This window comes from Rhinatrema bivittatum, chromosome 15, assembly GCF_901001135.1.
Source record: "Rhinatrema bivittatum chromosome 15, aRhiBiv1.1, whole genome shotgun sequence".
NCBI classification, from domain to species: domain Eukaryota; kingdom Metazoa; phylum Chordata; class Amphibia; order Gymnophiona; family Rhinatrematidae; genus Rhinatrema; species Rhinatrema bivittatum.
Window position 1 is genome coordinate 27,453,834 of NC_042629.1, and position 21,023 is coordinate 27,474,856.

At 45.8% G+C, this 21,023-nt stretch overlaps 1 protein-coding gene across 1 annotated transcript in view; it reads left to right on the forward strand.

Moving 5' to 3' along the window:
* The first annotated feature begins 2,858 nt into the window (after positions 1–2,858).
* The window catches only part of GATD3A (glutamine amidotransferase like class 1 domain containing 3A), a 45,215-nt gene continuing 27,050 nt past the window's right edge, over positions 2,859–21,023 (forward strand). The window contains exons 1-3 of the mRNA XM_029578290.1: positions 2,859–3,065; positions 16,786–16,838; positions 17,494–17,607. Of these exons, the coding sequence (XP_029434150.1) occupies positions 2,967–3,065; positions 16,786–16,838; positions 17,494–17,607 (266 nt within the window). The 5' untranslated portion in view covers positions 2,859–2,966. The remainder of the gene's footprint in view (positions 3,066–16,785; positions 16,839–17,493; positions 17,608–21,023) is intronic.

Here is a 21,023-nt window from a genome sequence, read left to right on the forward strand (position 1 = left end):
TTCCGAAAGGACTGGTTCCTGCCCGTAGGGCGGGGTGCTCGATAGTTGCTTTTGAAAGGGTTGAAGCGCTGTGAGCTTCTGCCTCTGGCGGATCTATGGAAGGGACGCTGGTTTCTCTTCGTCTTGTCTTCCGGCAGGCGCGGTAATGGGGAGTCATCCCATTTGTTGGCCAGTTTCTCTAGTTCGCTGCCGAAGAGGAGGGATCCTTTGAAGGGCATCTTTGTTAGACTCGTCTTGGAAGAGGCGTCCGCTGACCAATTTCGGAGCCAGAGCTGTCTTCTGGCTGCCCCAGTGGACGAGACTCCTCTGGCTGTTGTACACACTAGATCGGAAGCCGCGTCGGTGAGAAAGGACAGAGTTGATTCCATGTCCTCTCCCGGAGTGCTGTTCCTGGCTTGAGATAGGCAGGCACGCGTCACCACGGTGCAGCAGGCCGCAATCTGAAGGGACAGAGCTGCAACCTCGAATGACTGCTTTAGCAAGGCTTCTAGGCGCTGGTCATGAGCGTCCTTGAGCGCTGCTCCTCCCTCCACTGGGATGGTAGTGCGCTTAGCGACCGCACCGACCATGGCGTCCACCCTAGGGCACGCCAGGAGTTCTTTGGTCGCTGGGTCCAGGGGAAACATGGCCGACAGTGCTCGACCCCCTTTGAATGAGGACTCTGGAGCATTCCACTCTAGGTCAATTAGCTGTTGTGCCGCCTGTAAGAGAGGAAAATGGCGAGATGTCTGATGAAGGCCCTCCAGCAGGGGGTTCATGCTAGGTTCCCCTGAGGGCCCTTGGCCCGGGATAGCGAGTTCAGTTAGATATTGGGATACTAGGTCCGGGAGCTCTTCCTTTGTGAAGAAGCGGCTCATGGTTCGGTGTGGCTCTGTTCCCGGGGGGAGTTCCCCTTCTTCCAGGGGCTCAATTTCCTCTTCAGAGTGGTCTGTGTCCCCGTAGGCGGAACTTCTGGACAGTGTGGACCTGTGCCTAGGCCTAGAGGGTCCTGGGGCATGAGGGTCCTCCGGAGGCGCCTGTGGCTGGACCTCCTGGGGTTCAGTTTGCATCCTGACAAAGGCGTGAATCCCCTTGAACAGCTCCACCCAGGATATCGAAGCTGGGTCTAAGTTGAGGGGCGCCGGTTCTCTGGGAGTCCCCGAGTGCCGGGTGGACTCCCTGGGGCCTGCTAGGTCCGGGGTGCCCCCTGAAGAGCTAGCATTGGTCCCTGGCCTGGATCTCCCAGGGCCTCCTCCAACTGTGCGCACAGGGCGTTGGCCTCCTCGCTCTGTGTGGCTCCGACGTGGCATGCTTGGCAGAGGCCTTGCACTTTTATGCCCGACTCTGGAGGTGCCATGACTGTGGCCGCATGAACTCTTGTGCGCCTCAGATATGCGCGGAGATGTGCGCCTAGCCGCAGATATGCGCCTTGTTCCGTGCGCACAACTTATGCGCGTGAGGTATTATGTGCGCCTAAGTTTATGCGCACAAGGGACTTGTGCGTCTAGCTCAATTTGTGCGCTCGAGTTGAAGGGCGAGGCGAATTGGGTCAAGATGGCGACGGCGGGCATTATGGCGACCTTGGAGGGTCTCCACGTGGGTAGACCCTCGGGAACAGACGGGGCCTAGCCCTGCTAGGGAGGATCAACCCGGCGGCACTGGCTCCAATCGGTGGCCTGTTCTTCTCTTCGATCCTCGGAGACTGTTTACATAGAAGATTTCTACCTTACCTTGTCTTCGGCGCTTCCCGGTTTCGCTGCGGGGGGGAGAGGGCAAATACCTTCACCGCCGCGCTCGAGGAATACACCCGCTGCCTCTCAGCCGTGCCTGAAATCTGGAGCTAAGTCCCTGCTGAGATTCGGCCACCGGACCGAGGCTCACCTCTGTGGGACCACGGAAATCACCTCGGGAATCTCAACTGGGGGAGGGACCCGAGCGTATCACCGCAGGAGAGCGGGGCTAGTCTTCAGGTAAACTTTTCTTCTTAAATTTGGGTTTTTCCTTGAATTTTGGTTCTAACGCTCAGAGAGCGTGCAGATAGTCCCTAACTGCTTTGGAGACGGAAAATACTGAGGAGCTGCAGTTCCTGCAGGGGTATATGTACTAGGGGCTGACATAAGATTGAAATCTGATCAGTCTCCAACTGCTAACAGGAGTACACTATACCCATTGGTCCTGAGTCCATCTGCTACACGCTAGGAAATAAAAGATACCAGCCCCTCCGAGCATATCCCTGGCCCCCACACACTCGCTCATTCCCCTCTCCCCACCCTGGCCCCCACACACTCGCTCATTCCCCTCTCCCCACCCTCTACCCCCCTCCCTGGCCCCCACACACTCGCTCATTCCCCTCTCCCCACCCCCTGCCCTGGCCCCCACACACTCGCTCATTCCCCTCCCTGGCCCCCACACTCTCGTTCATTCCCCTCTCCCCACCCCCCCTCCAAGCACATCTCTGGCCCCCCACACTCTCAATCCTCTCCGAACGTACTAATTCCTCCCCTCCTGATACCTGGCTGTAGCTGCACAGTCTGAAGATTCCTTTGCTGTTGCCCTCCAATGCCCTGCTGCTGGCCTTCCCGTTCCAGGTCTGCCAACAAAAATGTGCTCCTGAGGTATCCATCAACAAGGCTTTGCAGCTCATTATTTGAATCCTGCTCTGATTGGCTTACTGCTGCAATATAGGGATAGGGTGTGCCTGCTATGGACAGGCTTCATCGCAGCAGCAGCCAATCACTGTAACATCAGAGCACAAGTCCCGCCCAACCAGCCCAAAAAAAACGCGACTGGCAGAAAAAATAGCCCAATTAAAAGCAACCAGCGAATCGGAAAAAAAACCCGCGAATGACTAGGAAAAGAAGCCCAATCTCGCGGTAAAAAAGCGAGGTTGGCAACACTGGATTTAAGCTATTATTTAGGGTGCGTGCGCAGGCGTCACGTTTTTTGCGTGGAGTTACGCTGTGTGCGCGCGCGCTTTCAGTGCTAGGATGGCGGTAGCATTGGGTCTATGCCGCAAGTTACCCTTATTGCTCGGTCCCCGACATTTACACGGATCGGCCCGGCGTCCTGGAGCTCGAGTGGCTGTGGTGAGTAATGGGGCTGGCGGCAGGTCAGATGGAAAAACTCGACCTTCCGTCCTTGCAGTTGTGACAGGTATTTGTTATCACTCGTGTCCTGTGCGACGCTCTTCCTGATCGGCCTGCTCTGTTCTCATTCCTGCCAGTCGTTCAGAGGCCCTGTGGCCCAACCTTTTCCCTCCGTCCCTAGCACACAAATAGATGTAGGCGTGCACTAATCCATATCTTCGCCTTCCTCTAAAAATCAACTAGCTTATCCCAAGTCAGAGAACCTAAAGCCTGTTTAACCGTTTCCCACTAAACTCCAGCTCGATGTGTTAAATCACTGATAAACACACGTGGCTTATACAGATAGCCGTCTTGTCAGGGTGAGAGGGAGGTTAATACTAATAATTAACTATTGGACGTACATAGTGCTGGGGCTGAAGGTAGGATTTACTACTACTAGAGATGACATTAGTTAAGTGATTAACAGACGATTTTAAATAAAGAAATACATATTTTTGTAACACTACTACATGTGCTAAATACAGATGATAGTAATAGCATTCGTAGTGAAAATTAGATGGGGTCTGTGAGTCAGCACATACAGGCCTTGCAAGTGGCCTCAATCTCGCATGCTTTATTATGTAAAAGTATATATTGCCTGCCACTCCAAGGATCACAACAAGTTACAAAATAAAACCTACATATCAATAAAAAAGCAAAAAATCATATCAGACAAGAGACGTACATAATTGATATGATCAGCAAGATCAACTTTCCTTAAAATTAGCATGTCATGCTCTCTGTATCATAAAGCTACAGTATCAACTGGGAAATGCCTATTTGTATAGCCATGTCTTTAACCCTTTCGTAAATATTTTAGTGTCTGTTGCAAGGTGGAGGTTCTCTGGCATGGTATTCCATAATAATGGCCCTGCTACTGAAATGCTGCACTTGTGTACCTTGCCTAGTTGAGCTTGTCCCTTCCCTCTCACACTACTGTATGCAATTCTGTTCGCCGCATCTCAAAAAAGATATAGTTGCACTGGAGAATGTACAGAGAAGGGCAACCCAAATATTAAAGGGCATGGAACGGCTCCCCTGTGATAGAAACATAGAAATGACGGCAGAAGAAGACCAAACGGCCCATCCAGTCTGCCCAGCAAGCTTCACATTTTTTTCTCATACTTATCTGTTTCTCTTAGCTCTTTGGTTCTATTTCCCTTCCACCCCCACCATTAATGTAGAGAGCAGTGATGGAGCTGCAACCAAGTGAAATATCAAGCTTGATTAGTTATGGGTAGTAGGGGAAGTAACCGCCGCAATAAGCAAGCTACACCCATGCTTATTTGTTTTACCCAGACTGTGTTGTTCAGCCCTTATTGGTTGTTTTTCTTCTCCCCTGCCGTTGAAGCAGAGAGCTATGCTGGATATGCTTGTAGTATCAGTTTTTCTTCTCCCCTGCCGTTGAAGCAGAGAGCTATGCTGGATATGCGTGAAGTATCAGTTTTTCTTCTCCCCTGCCGTTGAAGCAGGATATGCATTGAAAGTGAAGTATCAGGCTTATTTGGTTTGGGGTAGTAACCGCCGTAACAAGCCAGCTACTCCCCGCTTTGTGAGTGCGAATCCTTTTTTCTTCTCCCCTGCTGTTGAAGCAGAGAGCTATGCTGGATATGCGTGAAGTATCAGTTTTTCTTCTCCCCTGCCGTTGAAGCAGAGAGCTATGCTGGATATGCGTGAAGTATCAGTTTTTCTTCTCCCCTGCTGTTGAAGCAGAGAGCTATGCTGGATATGCATTGAAAGTGAAGTATCAGGCTTATTTGGTTTGGGGTAGTAACCGCCGTAACAAGCCAGCTACTCCCCACTTTGTGAGTGCAAATCCTTTTTTCCACATTTCCTCTTGCTGTTGTAGCTTAGAGCGATGTTGGAGTCACAGTAACCATGTGTATGTTTATTGAATAAGGGTATTGTCTCCAGGCAGTAACCGTCATTCTGGCTAGCCACCCACTCTTTATTGACGGCCTCTTGATTTTATGGATCCACAGTGTTTATCCCACGCCCCTTTGAAGTCCTTCACAGTTCTGGTCTTCACCACTTCCTCTGGAAGGGCATTCCAGGCATCCACCACCCTCTCCGTGAAGAAATACTTCCTGACATTGGTTCTGAATCTTCCTCCCTGGAGCTTCAAATCGTGACCCCTGGTTCTGCTGATTTTTTTCCTACGGAAAAGGTTTGTCGTTGTCTTTGGATCATTAAAACCTTTCAAGTATCTGAAAGTCTGTATCATATCACCTCTGCTCCTCCTTTCCTCCAGGGTGTACATATTTAGATTCTTCAATCTCTCCTCATAAGTCATTTGATGAAGACCTTCCACCTTTTTGGTCACCCTTCTCTGGACCGCCTCCATCTTGTCTCTGTCTCTTCGGAGATACGGTCTCCAGAACTGAACACAATACTCCAGGTGAGGTCTCACCAAGGACCTGTACAAGGGGATAATCACTTCCCTTTTCTTACTCGATATTCCTCTCTCTATGCAGCCCAGCATTCTTCTGGCTTTAGCTATCGCCTTGTCACATTGTTTCGCCGACTTCAGATCATTAGACACCATCACCCCAAGGTCTCTCTCCTGCTCCGTGCACATCAGCCTTTCTCCCCCCATTGAATACAGTTCATTCGGATTTCCATTCCCCATATGCATGACTTTGCACTTCTTGGCATTGAATGTCAGCTGCCATGTCTTCGACCACTCTTCCATCTTCCTTAAATCCCGTCTCATTCTCTCCACTCCTTCCGGCGAGTCCACTCTGTTGCAGATCTTAGTGTCATCCGCAAAAAGACATACCTTACCTTCTATCCCTTCCGCAATGTCGCTCACAAAGATATTGAAAAGGACCGGTCCCAACACCGATCCCTGCGGTACACCGCAGGGATCGGTGATGAAAGGTTAAAGAGGTTAGGACTGTTCAGCTTGAAGAAGAGACAGCTAAGGGGGGATATGATAGAGGTCTGCAAATCATGAAAGGTCTTGGATAATACTAGGACGCACTCCATGAAGTTAGCAAGTAGCACATTTAAAACAAATCGGAGAAATTTCATTTTCACTCAATTCACAATTAAGCTCTGGAATTTGTTACCAGAGGATGTGATTAAGGCAGTTAATGTAGCTGGGTTTAAAAAAGGTTTGGATAAGTTCTTGGAGGAGAAATCCATTAACTGCTATTAATCAAGCTCACTTAGGGAATAGCCAGTGCTATTACTGGCATTAATAGCATGGGAGCTACTTAATGTTTGGCTTCTTGCGGGGGACTTGTAACCTGGATTGGAAACATGATGCTGGGCTTGATGGACCCATAGTCTGACCCAGTATGGCAACTTCTTATGTTCTTAGTTGTGTAATTATTGAATCTGGCATTGGTACATAAAGGAGGCTCTTGCTACCTTTGAACTTTTGGTCAAGTTGAACATCTAGATTTTGCACCCATTTTTTGGGTTGAAGGAATGTTATCTGATAGGGAAAGCAGTAATTGCAAGGGTTGACCTTGGTGGCTTAGTTAGAGTTTAGAGGGTTTAAGTTTGAGTTTGTGGTTGCTGAGCTATTGGACCACTGTTCTAAGACAGTTGTTGAGATTGGCAATGGAAGAAGCTTGGTTGGATCCTATTTTAACACAAAGTTGACTATTGCCTGCAAACAGTGACATTCATTGTTGAAGGACTGAATCATCGCAGATTGGATGAATGTCAACACACAGATGAGAACAGAGCCCTGATGCACTCCATATGTGTGAGGTCTTTGGGAGTGGATGATTTAATGCCAGTGTTATCTAAGCGCTGATTCAGGATGCTGTGATAAACTATGTCAAAGTCTGCAGAACGATCTAATAAGACTAGGATGGAGTCATCCCCAGTCTGCATTTAGACAAATACTATTGGTTATGGTCAATAGGACGGATTCACCTAATGACCTTTCCTGAAACTGGATTGCTGAGGATGTAAGATTCTGGTCTCTTCGAGAAAGTCACGGAGGTGGAAGTAAACTATTTTTCTTCTAGTTTGGATAAGAAAGCGAGTCTGGAGGCTGCGCAATAGTGATCAGTTATTTTGGGATCAGAGCCTGATTTCTTTAGGATTTGCATGATTATCACTTTTCTATTAGATGGCATTGATTGATTATATTGGATAGCCAAGGGGCTAGATCTTGTTATAGGTTACAAATGAATCTTGGATTGGGTCTAGTCAGAGTGGTTCCGTCTGGATAGAGTTGAGGTGCTCCTGTTGGCAAAGAAGAGAAGGTCATTATGTTAGGTGGAGTGGAAGAGATATATGAAAGGATGAGCATATCCACAGGGAATTTTGTAGTCTTCTACTGTGTGGTCCCCTGTAATGGTAGAAGTGTTTTGAAATTCAGGTTTGGAGAGCTTCTATACTAGTTCGAAAAGTTTGCCTGGATGGTTCATAGAGAGTTCTAGTTGCTTGGAGGTGTAGTGGTTTTTTGGGGTTTTTTTGCCTGATGAATGGCTGCTTTATATTTTTTTGCATGTTCTTTTTATTTCCGCCATGCTTGTTCAAATTGATGGAATTGCTGCTTGAGGAACAGATGAACCTTATGGAGCCATGGAGAATTTCTAAGGGTCTGGTGGAGTTGGGTTTAAAATGATTGAAGCTATTGATTACTGTAGTGACTTTGTCGTTCCATTGTTGTTCTAGGACATCTGGTGGGTCAGTGCTATTAAAAGTTTCTAGTATGTTGAGAAGTTACTTTATACTTTCACTTATGATGGAAGATAGGTTCCTAGAGGGTCGTTTGATGGGGAAGTAAGACGCGTTTGTTTTGGGATAAGAATGATGGTTCATTCTAATTAATGGTCGGATTATGAAATTGGAAGCACTGTTATAGTGTTGGAGGTCAAGATTAATATACGTGGAATGAAAAACTGGGTCAGGAGAGTGACCGTGCTTGTGAGTGGGAATCTTAATTAACTGGGTGAGTCTGAGATTACTAAGTTGCATTGGAAGGTCTGCATGGTAATTATAGTCTCCTAGCAATATGAATTTGTGGGAAAGTGGCTATGTCGTAGAGGAATTCTAAGAGTTTAAGAATGATTATAGGAGAAATCCAAGATGACGCTATAGGAAGATGAGAGGTGAGGATGTGTGTCACCAGCTTCTCAATTTTCCTCTTACCTGATCTACAATAATGGATAAGCGGAAAGAAAAGCTGCAGGTTTTTCCCCCTTTATACCTCCAGTGAACTCCGCTTTGGCAGACAGTGATTACTCAGCTCTTTCAGCTAGTTTTAATGTCGGGGGCTGCTCTTGTTACCGTGGATGCTGGGGAGCAATATCGCGGCCTGAGATTTACACAGAAGTGTTGTTAAGCCCCGACTAGAGGATTCCTTCTTCACCAGCAGTTGGGGCTGTGATGTCATCACTTAGCACCTCGGACCCAGCGGGTTATATTCCGGGAAGAGACTCAAGAGGAAACTGCGAGTGAACCAGCAGATGGAGGAGTGTGGAGTCAACAGTTTAGTGGGGAGAATGGTCAGAGTTCTGGGGCTGTTGCTGTTCAGCCCTCTCCTGCAGTGAGTGTTTCTTCCGAACCATTGGTTTCCTCCATCTCGATTGGAGGATTGAGCCCCACACTCCTGGCCATTAAAATTTGTACCCCTAAACCTTCCCCCATAACATTGGATAGCATCTGGACAGTTCTATCTTGGGTGGAATTTTCTCTTGCAACTCTGACTGGTATTATTAGTAACATGTAAACTCTATCCCAGTCCCAGGAAGAAACATTGGTGGCCCGTACAGATCAGGTTGAGAAGCTGAAACAAAACTCTGAAAAATTGACATCTGTCCAAGTCACCATTGTTCAGGATAGGAATGTGATGCATCAGAGGATTGAAAACTTGGAGAATTCTGTTATAAGTTGTGGGTTTACATTTTCTTGTGATTAGTACGATTTCTCCAGTTGATCTTTTCTCTTTCTATATGTGTGATGGCTTGGGCATTTCATTTAGGACCATGCCTAATTAACTAAAGCTTTTTATCTGCCTGTGCTACATAAAAGGAATGGTGAAATTGTTCAGGAGATACCTCAGTTGGCAGCCAAGGCTTTGGATGTTTCAGCATTGAGGAGTCTACTACTGTGGATGAGGCTCACCGGGCCATTTTTTAGGTAACATTTGCTTCATTACAGGACCAGGACCTAGTATTATGATTCTTTTTTCATGCTTCTTTTTTTTTTTTTTTAGTAACAATTTAATGGAACAAAGTCAGCATGGCTTTACCCAAGGCAAGTCTTACCTCACAAATCTGCTTCACTTTTTTGAAGGAGTTAATAAACATGTGGATAAAGGTGAACTGGTAGATGTAGTATACTTGGATTTTCAGAAAGCTTTTGACAAAGTTCCTCATGAGAGGCTTCTAGGAAAAGTAAAAAGTCATGGTATAGGTGGCATTGTCCTTTCGTGGATTGCAAACTGGCTAAAAGACAGGAAACAGAGAGTAGGATTAAATGGACAATTTTCTCAGTGGAAGGAGTGGGCAGTGGAGTGCCTCAGGGATCTGTATTGGGACCCTTACTTTTCAATATATTTATAAATGATCTGGAAAGAAATACAAGTGAGGTAATCAAATTTGCAGATGATACAAAATTGTTCACGGTAGTTAAATCACAGGCAGATTGTGATAAACTGCAGGAAGACCTTGTGAGGCTGGAAAATTGGGCATCAAAATGGCAGATGAAATTTAATGTGGATAAGTGCAAGGTGATGCATATAGGGAAAAATAACCCATGCTATAATTACACGATGTTGGGTTCCATATTAGGTGCTACAACCCAAGAAAGAGATCTAGGTGTCATAGTGGATAACACATTGAAATCGTCAGTTCAGTGTGCTGCGGCAGTCAAAAAAGCAAACAGAATGTTGGAAATTATTAGAAAGGGAATGGTGAATAAAACAGAAAATGTCATAATGCCTCTGTATCGTTCCATGATGAGACTGCACCTCGAATACTGTGTACAATTCTGGTCGCCGCATCTCAAAAAAGAAATAATTGCGATGGAGAAAGTACAGAGAAGGGCTACCCAAATGATAAGGGGAATGGAACAGCTCCCCGAGGTTAGGACTTTTCAGCTTGGAGAAGAGACGGCTGAGGGGGGATATGATGGAGGTGTTTAAGATCATGAGAGGTCTTGAACGAGTAGATGTGAATCGGTTATTTACACTTTCGGATAATAGAAGGACTAGGGGGCATTCCATGAAGTTAGCAAGTAGCACATTTAAGACTAATCGGAGAAAATTCTTTTTCTCTCAACACACAATTAAGCTCTGGAACTTGTTGCCAGAGGATGTGGTTAGTGCAGTTAGTGTAGCTGGGTTCAAAAAAGGTTTGGATAAGTTCTTGGAGGAGAAGTCCATTAACTGCTATTACTCAAGTTTACTTAGGGAATAGCCACTGCTATTAATTACATCAGTAGCATGGGATCTCCTTGGGGTTTGGGTACTTGCCAGGTTCTTGTGGCCTGGTTTGGCCTCTATTGGAAACAGGATGCTGGGCTTGATGGACCTTGGTCTGACACAGCATGGCAATTTCTTATGTTCTTATAGTTGACCTCTGTACCCAAAGGAGGTAAATAATCATCTGAAAGCTCTCCATTGGACGAGCATTGGCTCTCACTAAATTGAGGCCAGGATAGAAGGAACTCCCAGAAAGCACACACTTGCTAATCCAACAAACCTTTTGGCATCTGCATGGTGAGCCTGTTCCTGCCCAAGTCACCCCAGCAACTCCTGTTCCTGGCTTCCCGTCTACAATTGGGCCTACATCAATTAAGGTTTTTAATAGGCTGATTTTCACGCCCTTTTTCAAGTCCTTGGAGACAGGGAAGCCAAAGCAGCCCAAGATCAGAAGAGCTACCTTAACAGCAGGCTACCAGAAGAAGAGGCTGGAGCTGAGGGAGGCGAGGGAAAGGAGACTGCAGTGGTGGGGGCAGAGGAAGAGACTGGAAGGAGGCACACGGGAGAGTGGGAAGAAGCTTGAAGAGGAGATGCTTAGGAGCAAATCAAAATTAGTTTTATTCCCCAGAAACAAAATTAGAGAGAAATGAAAAGTAAAACATATCAAAAAGGTCTTTTGCTTTTGTTCTGTCTTCTAAAATTTTTAACTGGTGCGCACATTTTCTAACTATTTTTCTACTCCTTTTCTACAGCTACCAGGTAACACTGAATGGCACTATGTACATTTGGTGCTAGTCAATTCTGTGGTCTTAGGAAAAAGCAGAGTTCCTTACCTGTAACAATTATTCTCTGAGGACATCACGATGTCAGTCTTCACCCATGGGTGACATCAACGGATGGAGCCCGGCATGGAAAACTTATGTCAAAGTTTCTAGAACTTTGACTGAGACTCACTGAGCATGCTCACACATACAATATGCCACGCAACCATCTCTGTCTTGTATCATAGAATTCAGAATAATAAAATAATGAAAAAAACCCACATGTTGGAAACCCAACTTCACGGGATGGCAGTCGGATTTCGTGAGGACTGCCATCCTGCTGTCTTCGGAGAACATCTGTTACATGTAAGCAACTCTGCTTTCTCTGAGGACAAGCAGGATGGCAGTCCCTCACATATTGGTGAATCCATAGCTACAGGTTATCCTGCAACATCAAAGGGAGATTATCAAAACACCAAAATAATGCCAATAAGTACAACAGATACTTTTGTTGGTAACTAGGAGTTTGGGGGGGGGGGCAATCTGAACAAAAACACCGTTCCCTAGGTGGGAGCAGAGTTGTGTTTTACACCTCAAACAAGTTCCAAAGAACAAATTGGCCAAACCTGCTGTCACATCTGTCATCCCTATTCAAACAATAATGTGATGTGAATGTGTGGTGAAAACTCCATGTCACAGCTCTGCAAATCTTCTTCATAGAACTGCTTGCAAGTTGGCTACCAACACTGCCATGGCTTGAACAGAGTGAGCCTTGACATAGAAACATATAGAAACATAGAAATGACGGCAGAAGAAGACCAAATGGCCCATCCAGTCTGCCCAGCAAGCTTCACACATTTTTTCTCATACTTATCTGTTTCTCTTAGCTCTTGGTTCTATTTCCCTTCCACCCCCACCTTTAATGTAGAGAGCAGTGATGGAGCTGCATCCAAGTGAAATATCAAGCTTGATTAGTTAGGGGTAGTAGGGGAAGTAACCGCCGCAATAAGCAAGCTACACCCATGCTTATTTGTTTTACCCAGACTATGACCCCAAGATGCAGTCCTACCTAGGCATAATTGAAGGAGATGCATTCTGCTAGCCAATTAGAGAGTGTCTGCTTGGGAACAGTGAGACACAACTTATTCCTATCAAAAAAAAAGAAAAAGTTGGGTGGACTGTCTATGGGCTTCTGTCTGCTCCAGATAGAAGGCTAAGGCTCTTTTGCAGTCCAAACTGCAGGGCTTGTTCGCCTTGGTGTGAATGGGGCCTGGAAAATAATATTGGCAGGACAATGGACTGGTTAAGATGGAAGTTCGACACCACCTTAGGCAGGAACTTAGGGATCCGTATGTAAGACCACCCTGTTATGAAAAAACTTAGTGTAAAGATGAATGTCATATAGCCCAACAGTCTCAGCATTTGCCATGCTGATGCTTGCTGGTTTTGTTGAATCCCCACCACGATAGTTATCAGGCTGATGGCCCGTTGCTGGGGCAGGAAGGCCTTGGCCTCTGAGCCATGTCTAGCAGGGCTCCAGTGAAATTAAATTGTGGTGACGGACTGAGATGCGACTTGGGGTAGTTGACAACGAACTCTAGTGTCTCCAGCACCCAGATGGTTGAGAGCATGGACTCATCGGTCCCCGCCCGAGAGGTGCTCTTGACCAGCCAATCATCCAGATATAAGAAAATGTGAACTCCCAGTCTGTGAAGGTGCGCTACAACCACAGCTAGGTATTTCATAAAGACGTGAGGCTGATGCAAGCCCAAATGGCAGAATGTGATACTGGAAGTCCCACCACAAATCTGAGATACTTCCGATGACCAAACTGATAAAGGGCATGGATTGGCTCCCCTATGAAGAAAGGGTAAAGAGATAGTAGGGCTGTTCAGCCTGGAGAAGAAATGGCTGAGGGGGCATATAATAGACGTATACAAAATCATGAAAGGTCTTGAACGGGTAAATGTGAAATTGTTATTTACTCTTTCGGATAATACAAGCACTAATGGGCCCTCCTTGAACTTAGAAAATAGCACATAAAAAACAAATTGGAGAAAATTCTTTTTCACTCATCGCACAATTAAGCTCTGGAATTTGTTGCCAAAGGATGTGGTTAAAGCATCTAGTGTAGATGGGTTTAAAAAAGATTTGAATAAGTTCCTGGAGGAGAAGTCCATTAACTGCTGTTAATCAATAGGGAATAGCCACTGCTTGTTGCTGGTATTAGTAGCCTGGGATCTAATTCTTGTTTGAGTGCTTGCCAGGTACGCGTTACTTGGATTGGCCACTATTGGAGACAGGATACTGGGTTTGCTGGATCCGTAGTCTGACCCAGTATGGCATATCTTATGTTATGTAAGGTTTTGATGTGAGTGTAAGCGTCTTTTATATCCAGAGAGCATAGTCAGTCCCCTTTTTGCAAGAAGGGGATCGAGTGCCTAGGGAAACCATCTTGAACCTTTCTCTTTTGATTAATTTATTCAAGGCCCTTAGGTCCAGGATGAGATGGAGCCCTGTTTTCTTTGATATCAGGAAACACTAGGAGTAAAATCCCTGCCCTCTTTGCCCTGGTGGAACAGGTTTGACCGCTCTGGCCATGAAGAGGCAGGAGAGCTCTGCTACTAGTACTTCCTGATGCACCGCCAGGTCACAAAATGGGCTAGAGGGGCAATTTGGCAAGATACCCAATAGGTTCAGTTTCTATTCCTAATGAACAATGGAAAGAACCCACGAGTCTGAAGTTACACTGGGCTATCTGTTCACAAAGATTCGAAGCATTCCCCCAACCAGCAGTTCCATTACTCTGGGTACGGGCGACTTCGCTATGTTCCCTTCAATCTAGTTGAAACCCTATCCCTGGAGTTGACTGAAGTGCCGGCTGGGGCTTTGAGGCTCTCTGTTGCCTGGGGTGGCCATGAGGGCCCTGGTTTTTCTGACAGGAGCAAGGAGGTGGAGGGTTGTACCACTTCTGATAGAAGAACGACTTCCTGGGCTCAAACTGATGGCCTCCTGGGTAAGGAGGATGGGTCCTGAATGCCAGTGGAGAGCTGCTAGAGTATCGTATGGGTGTCCCAGATCTGGACCACCATGTCCTTCACTTTATTTATTTATTTATTTATTTATTTATTTATTTATTTATTTGACTCTTTTATGTACCGACATTCATGAAAAATATATCATATATATCGGTTTACAGGGAACAGGGGTATTATAACAATAACGATAAGAGAAGAAAAAAAAGTTACAAAAAACAAGGTGTTATGGAACTTGGGAAACTGAGAGAGCAGACAACAGAGGTTTAAACATTATAAGCTTAAATAAAGTATTGGATGTGCCATGGATCACATATAGCGCACTCTATACAATAATACATGAACAAAATAGAAATTATATACAAGAAAATAAGGGTGGCTACAGTGCCAAATCCCCAAAGAGATTCTCTCATGTACAAGGCATGTCAGCAAGTCGCTCCTGCACCTCCATGCTGAGATCTAAGGCCTGCAGACATGCGAGCCTGTTGGCGCTGATTCCCACTGCTGGGGCACTCTATGCTGTTTCAAAAACATTGTAGGTTAAATGGACCCTATGTTTTCTGCAATCCAGAATGCACCAGTGATTGGAGGGTGTCTTGCTGCTGCCGAAGCAGTTGCTCAGCAACCTCCTGCACCTACTTCAGGAAGTTGCGCATGTATTGGCTTATGTAGAGCGGGTAGGCTGCTATGCGGGCAATAAGCATGTGCCCTGGAATACCTTCCAAGAGCATCCATCGCTCTCTGATCTTTCCCTGAGTACACAGAAGAATGGGTCTGAGAACACTTTGCCTTCTTGAGAGCAGATTCGGCGACCACTGATTTTGGGGCAGCTGACGTCGAATCCAAGAGCCTTTTGGACGAGATAAATCTTTTTGTTCACGGGCGGAACTGTGATGGTGTGTTCCCCCATCTTCATCAGACGCTCCATAAGGATCTTGTGCACTGGGAATGCCACAGTCTCCTTGGGAGAATATCTAACATTTTGTGCCTGGTATCCTCTTCAGTCAAGTGAAATGGGATGGCCTCCACCATCCTCCGGTGGGGACTTCCTTCGATCGTCTGGAGGAGATGGTTCTGAGAGGAGACCATTCAAAGCGTCTGAAGCCACGAAGGAGTCATTCCCCTCAGGGTCATAGGTACCCTTGTCTCTGGTGTCATCGACTAGTGATGGGGCCCTAGGTGATCGGCCTCTGGCCAGCAGTGCAGGCAATAGTTTGACTGGCCATTTTGGCCTAGGATCCAGTGCCACCTCCAGTATCAGTGGGCCTTCCTCCTCCGAGTAACCAGGGACAACTGGATCAACTGGTGTGGGACCAGTGTCTCATAGGACATCAATGCCACCCCAGAAACCAACATCAGACACTGGGTCGGTAACACACCAATAAGCACATGCAGAGATTCAACCAGTGGCCTGAAGAGTGACAATGCTTCGCCAAGGACTCTCACCCTCTCCATGACCAGCTGCACGTGCCTCTCCAATTTCTTCTCAAAACTCACCAATGCCAGGAAAGGCTGGGACCCAGGAGGTGTAACCAGATCCTCTTCAGAACCAAGAGGAGTATCAGTGGTGGCCATTGTGACCAGTGAAGACCATGGCATACCCCTGGCATCGATGGAGGACTGGGTGTCCTTGCCACGGGGTCATTTCAGGGGCATCACAGCAGAAGCTGGTGCATCAGCTTCCCTCAATGCTCAGATCGGTCCTTCCTCAGTGCTGAGGTTGAGGACAACAAGCCCAACGATGGCTGGTCTCTGCTGTTCCTTTCAGCCGACAACCTTGACAGAACTGGTGGCCCCGCCAGTGTTGATGGCTTGGTGTCTATTGGTATGGCTCCAAAGTCCCTCGATGCCGATGGATTGGTCTTCTCTGACTCAAAGAGACACTCCATCTTATACCTCCCTTCAAGGTCATTTTGGAGCACTTGTTGCAACCCCAGATAACATGCAATGCCCCAAGGCAGAGGACATATCGATCATGAGGCCATGATAGATATATGGTGGCAGTTGATGGCTGTGGGCACTGAGTGCACTGCCGCCCCGGGGGATTGACAACAAAAAATAAATTCACCACAAAACATTGAGAAACCTATCTAGGATGCTTACAGGAGAACCAGGGAGACCCCACATTAACCGTGTGAGGATCACTAAAAGGAATCATTCAGAAAAAAGCACTTTAAAATGTGCCAACTTTTGAAAAATTTTGATGCTCGACCATCTGCAAGACGTGAGACTCCATATAACAGAAGATACTGAGGGGAGCCCGGGTGGAAATGTGGTATATGCATGTGTGAGCATTCTCAGTGAGGCTCATCAAAGTTCTAGAAACTTTGTCATAAGCTTTATTTGCCAGGTTCTATCTGATGATGTCAGCCATGTGTGAGAACTGCCATCCTGCTTGTCTTCAGAGAAGATCTGCAACTAAACCACTACAATCTCTAATGCACCTACACAGCAACTTTGTGTAACATGTAGCCTTGCTTCTCTTCCCACAGGTCTTGTCTGGGTGTGGCGTATATGATGGGACAGAAATTCATGAGGCCTCAGCGTAAGCAATTTCATCTTTGTAAAATTAAAAATTAGCAGAAATACCAACACAGCACAGTTTATTCTGTAAGAGAGTCCTTATGGGTCCTTGTGTCTTTGCTTGCCACGTGCCTGCTCTGGGACCTTGGAGTCTGTGCCCCCTGCCTTCTTCAGGTCCTTAGAGTGTGCACCACCTACCTGTTCCAGGGCATCAGGCTTTAGTGCTGTGTATCTCTAGCAGTACCATAGAAAAGAAGTAGTAATCAGTAATGCCTGCTCAGGGATTTGGACCTGTGCTCCTTGCTTTGTGCTTGCTCAAGGTTTGTAACTGCTGCTTGCTGGGAGGCCTTAAGGTCTGTGCCCCAATCCCCCTTTTACCTGCTTCAGGGCCTCCAGGTCTGCTTTCTTTGCTTACTCAGAGGCCTCGGGATCTTGTGTCCCAATCTGATTCAGGGCCTTCATCCTCAAGCCTGCCTCAGTGTCTGCCTCCTTGTCTGCACTCCATGCCTATTCCAGAGCCTTATGTGCAGCCTTACCTGAGTGTACTTGGGATGCCATTGAAGCTGTTAATAGATCCAGAAAATTAAGCGGGTCTCAGTGAATGGAGACTTTGTGTAAAATAATTATTTCTGTTTAAAAGCATATAGTTTTGCTTTCAACACATCTTGTCATTGTAGGATCCTTGTTCATCTGAGTCGAGAAGGAGCGGATGTGCAGATATACGCTCCAGACATTCCTCAGATGCACGTGATTGATCACAACCGGGGACAAACAGTGGAGGCTGAGTCCAGGTACATGCTGTGGTAATGGGGAAAGAGCTGGTTAAGGGTTCAGACGTCAGGTACGGACTCTGGTAACAGAGAACGAGGTGGATCAGGGAAATCACACCTTAGGGACAGATTGCAATAATGGAGAAGGAGCTGGATCATATATGCACGATAGTAACTAGAAGAGATTCTCATTACTCTGATTTATTTCACATCCAGCCTGACGTAGTGTAATTAAGAAATGTCAGGTGCCTGCATTTTTTTTTACCTGCATACAGTTGGGGAAGATAGAGTATAAAATCTTTCTGTGTGTCCGCTGCACATTTATTCAAATGTTCTATAATCTTTGCTGGTATCAGCTAGAGATGGGAAAGATTGGGAAGTAGACACACATAGGTTAGGGCAGAGTCCTTGATTAATGTATCCATATACTGTGATGACAGGAAGGGTGAGGCTGATAGTGGCAGGAGGAGTGGAAGACCCAGCTTCCTGGGAGAGGTTGTAGGAGAAGAAAAAGATAGGACTGCCCAGGGATGAGTGAGAGCGAGAAGGCTGTGGTGGGAATGAGATTTGTGGTAGCATTGATGAGCAAGGATGAGAAGTTTGGTGAGTGATAAAGGAGAGAGAGAGAGCAAAACAGGGAGGAGATTTGTTTTGGGGAGAGGAGAGGAAAAAAGGGATAGCTTTTATTTTTACTGTATGTGCTTTCACTATTTTAGATTTATAATCTATGAGCAGATCTCTAGTTCTAAAATTTACAGAAACATGGTTTATGGAGTCACATGACTGGACTATAGCCATCCCTGGCTATAACTTATTAAGGAAGGACGGAGAGGAAAGGAGGAGGAGTATCACTTTGTCAGAAGCAATATTTAAGCAATTGAAATGCAGGGGATGTGGGGTAGGGAAGAAGCATTATGGGCTAGCCTAAAAAAAGATGAGGAGTGGTCTATAGGCCTCTTAATTCAGACAGAAGAGCTGGACAGAGATCTGCTAGAAGACATCAAGAAGATGGGAAAGAAGGAAGAAGTGTCGCTCGTTGGAGATTTTAATCTGTCTGATGTAGACTGAACTATCCCTTCTGCAGAATCTACAAGAAGTAGAGAGATAGTGGATGCCCTCCAAGGAGCAATGCTCAAACAAATGGTAATGGATCGATCCCATGAGAGATGGTGTAATCCTGGACCTAATGCTCACAAGTGGGGATAATGTCCGGACAGGTGCCTACCTGAGTACAAGTGATCATCAGATGATATGGTTTGATATTGTGAATAAGATACCAAGAAATCATACAAAGACCCGAGTTTTGAATTTCAAAATATGGGCTTTGACAAAATGGGGATGTACCTGGAGAAAAAATTAGAAGACTGGGAAAAAATGGGCGAGGTGGAACAACAGTGGACTAAATTAAAAGGAACTATTACAAAGGCAACAAATCTATTTGTTAGAAAAGTAAACAAAAAAGAAACCAATTGGTTTTCAAAAGAGGTGGCTGCAAAAATAAAGGCAAAAAGATCAGCATTCAAAAAGTATAAAGGATCCCAAAAAGAGGAACTCGGGGATCAATACCTAGTGGAAATGAGGGAGATGAAGAAAGAAATCAGAAAAGCAAAAGGTCAAGCGGAAGAAAGGATCACCCAGGAGATAGAGAGGTGACAAAACATTTTTCAGATGTATAAGAGAAAGAAGGAAAGCCCGAAGTGGTATACTGAAATTGAAAGATGATGAGGAGCAGTGTGCCAAAACAGACAAGGAAATGGTGGAAATATTAAACAAATTCTTCAGTTCTGTGTTCACTAAAGAAAATCTTGTTCACTAAAGAAAATCCTGGAGAAGGACCATTGCTGATTGACAAAACCATAGAAGGAGATGGGCTAGACACACCTCCTTTTACAGAAGAGAATGTATGGGAAGATCTAGGAAAACTGAAAATGGACAAGGCCATGGGGCCAGATGAGGTTCATCTCAGTATATTGTGAGTGCTCAGAGATGTGCTGGTGGGTCCGCTGCATGACCTGTTCAATAGATCCCTGGAAACGGGAGTGATGCCAAGTGATTGAAGAAGAGCAGTGGTGAATCCCGCTTCACAAGAGTGGTAGCAGAGAGGAGGAAGCTGGAAACTACAGGCTTGTTAGCCTCACCTCGGTGGTGGGAAACTTAATGGAGACTCTGCTGAAGGAAAGGGTGAACTATCTACAGTCAGGAGGATTGCTGGACCCGAAGCAACATAGATTCACTAGGGGAAGGTCTTGTCAGACAAACCTAATTTATTTTTTTGATTGGATGACTAAAGAATTGGATTGAGGGAGAGCGCTCAATGTCAACTACTTGGGTTTCAGCAAAGCTTTTGATAGTGCCAAAAAGAGGCTTGTGAATAAAATGAGAAGCTTGGGAGTGAGCGCCAAGGTGGTGGCGTGGATTACAAACTGGTTGACGGATAGAAGATAGCATGTGATGGTAAATGGAATCTTCTCTGAAGAGAGAACAGTGTTAAGTGGAGTGCCACAAGAATCTGTTTGGGACCGGTTCTGTCCAATATCTTGTGAGCAACATTGTGGAAGAGATAGATAGTAAAGTTTGTCTATTTGTGGATGATACTAAGATCTGCAACAGAGTGGACACACTAGAAGGAATAGAGAAAATGAGACATGATTTAAGGAAGCTTGAACAGTGGTCGAAGATAATGGCAGCTAGGATTCAATGCCAAGAAGTACAGAATCATGCATCTGGGGTGCGGTAATCCAAAAGAACTGTATGTGATGTGGCGTGAAGGGCTGTTGTGCACGGAGCATGAGAGGGAACTTGGAGTGATAGTGTCTAGCGATCTGAAGTCGGCTAAGCAATGTGAAAAGACAATAACCAAAGCCAGAAGAATTCTGGGCTGCATAGAGAGAGGAAATATCAGTAAGAAGAAGGAGGTGATAATCCCCTTGTACAGGTCCTTTGGTGAAGCCTCACCTGGAGTACTGTGTTCATTTCTGGAAACTGTATCTCACAAGGGACAGAGACAGGATGGAAACAGTCCAGAAGAGGGTGACCATTTGATGGAGACCACCCACCATTTTGACTTATGATGAGAGGTTGAAGAACCTAAATATGTATTCCCTGGAGGAGAGGAGGTGCAAGAGAGAGATGATACAGACATTTAGATACCTGAAAGGTTTTAATGATGCATGATCAACAAAAATCTTTTTCTAATGGAATGAAATCAGTAGAACTAGGGGTCACGAAATGAAACTCCAGGGAGGACGACTCAAAACCAATGTCAGGAAATATTTCTTCATGGAGAGGGTAGTGAATGCTTGGAATGCCCTTCCGGAAGAGGTAGTGAAGACAAAAACCGTGAAAGGGGCATGGGATAAACACTGTGGATCCCTAAAGGCTAGCGGACATAAATGAAGAAAAGAGGGCATGGGTTAACTTGCTGATATGACAGTTAC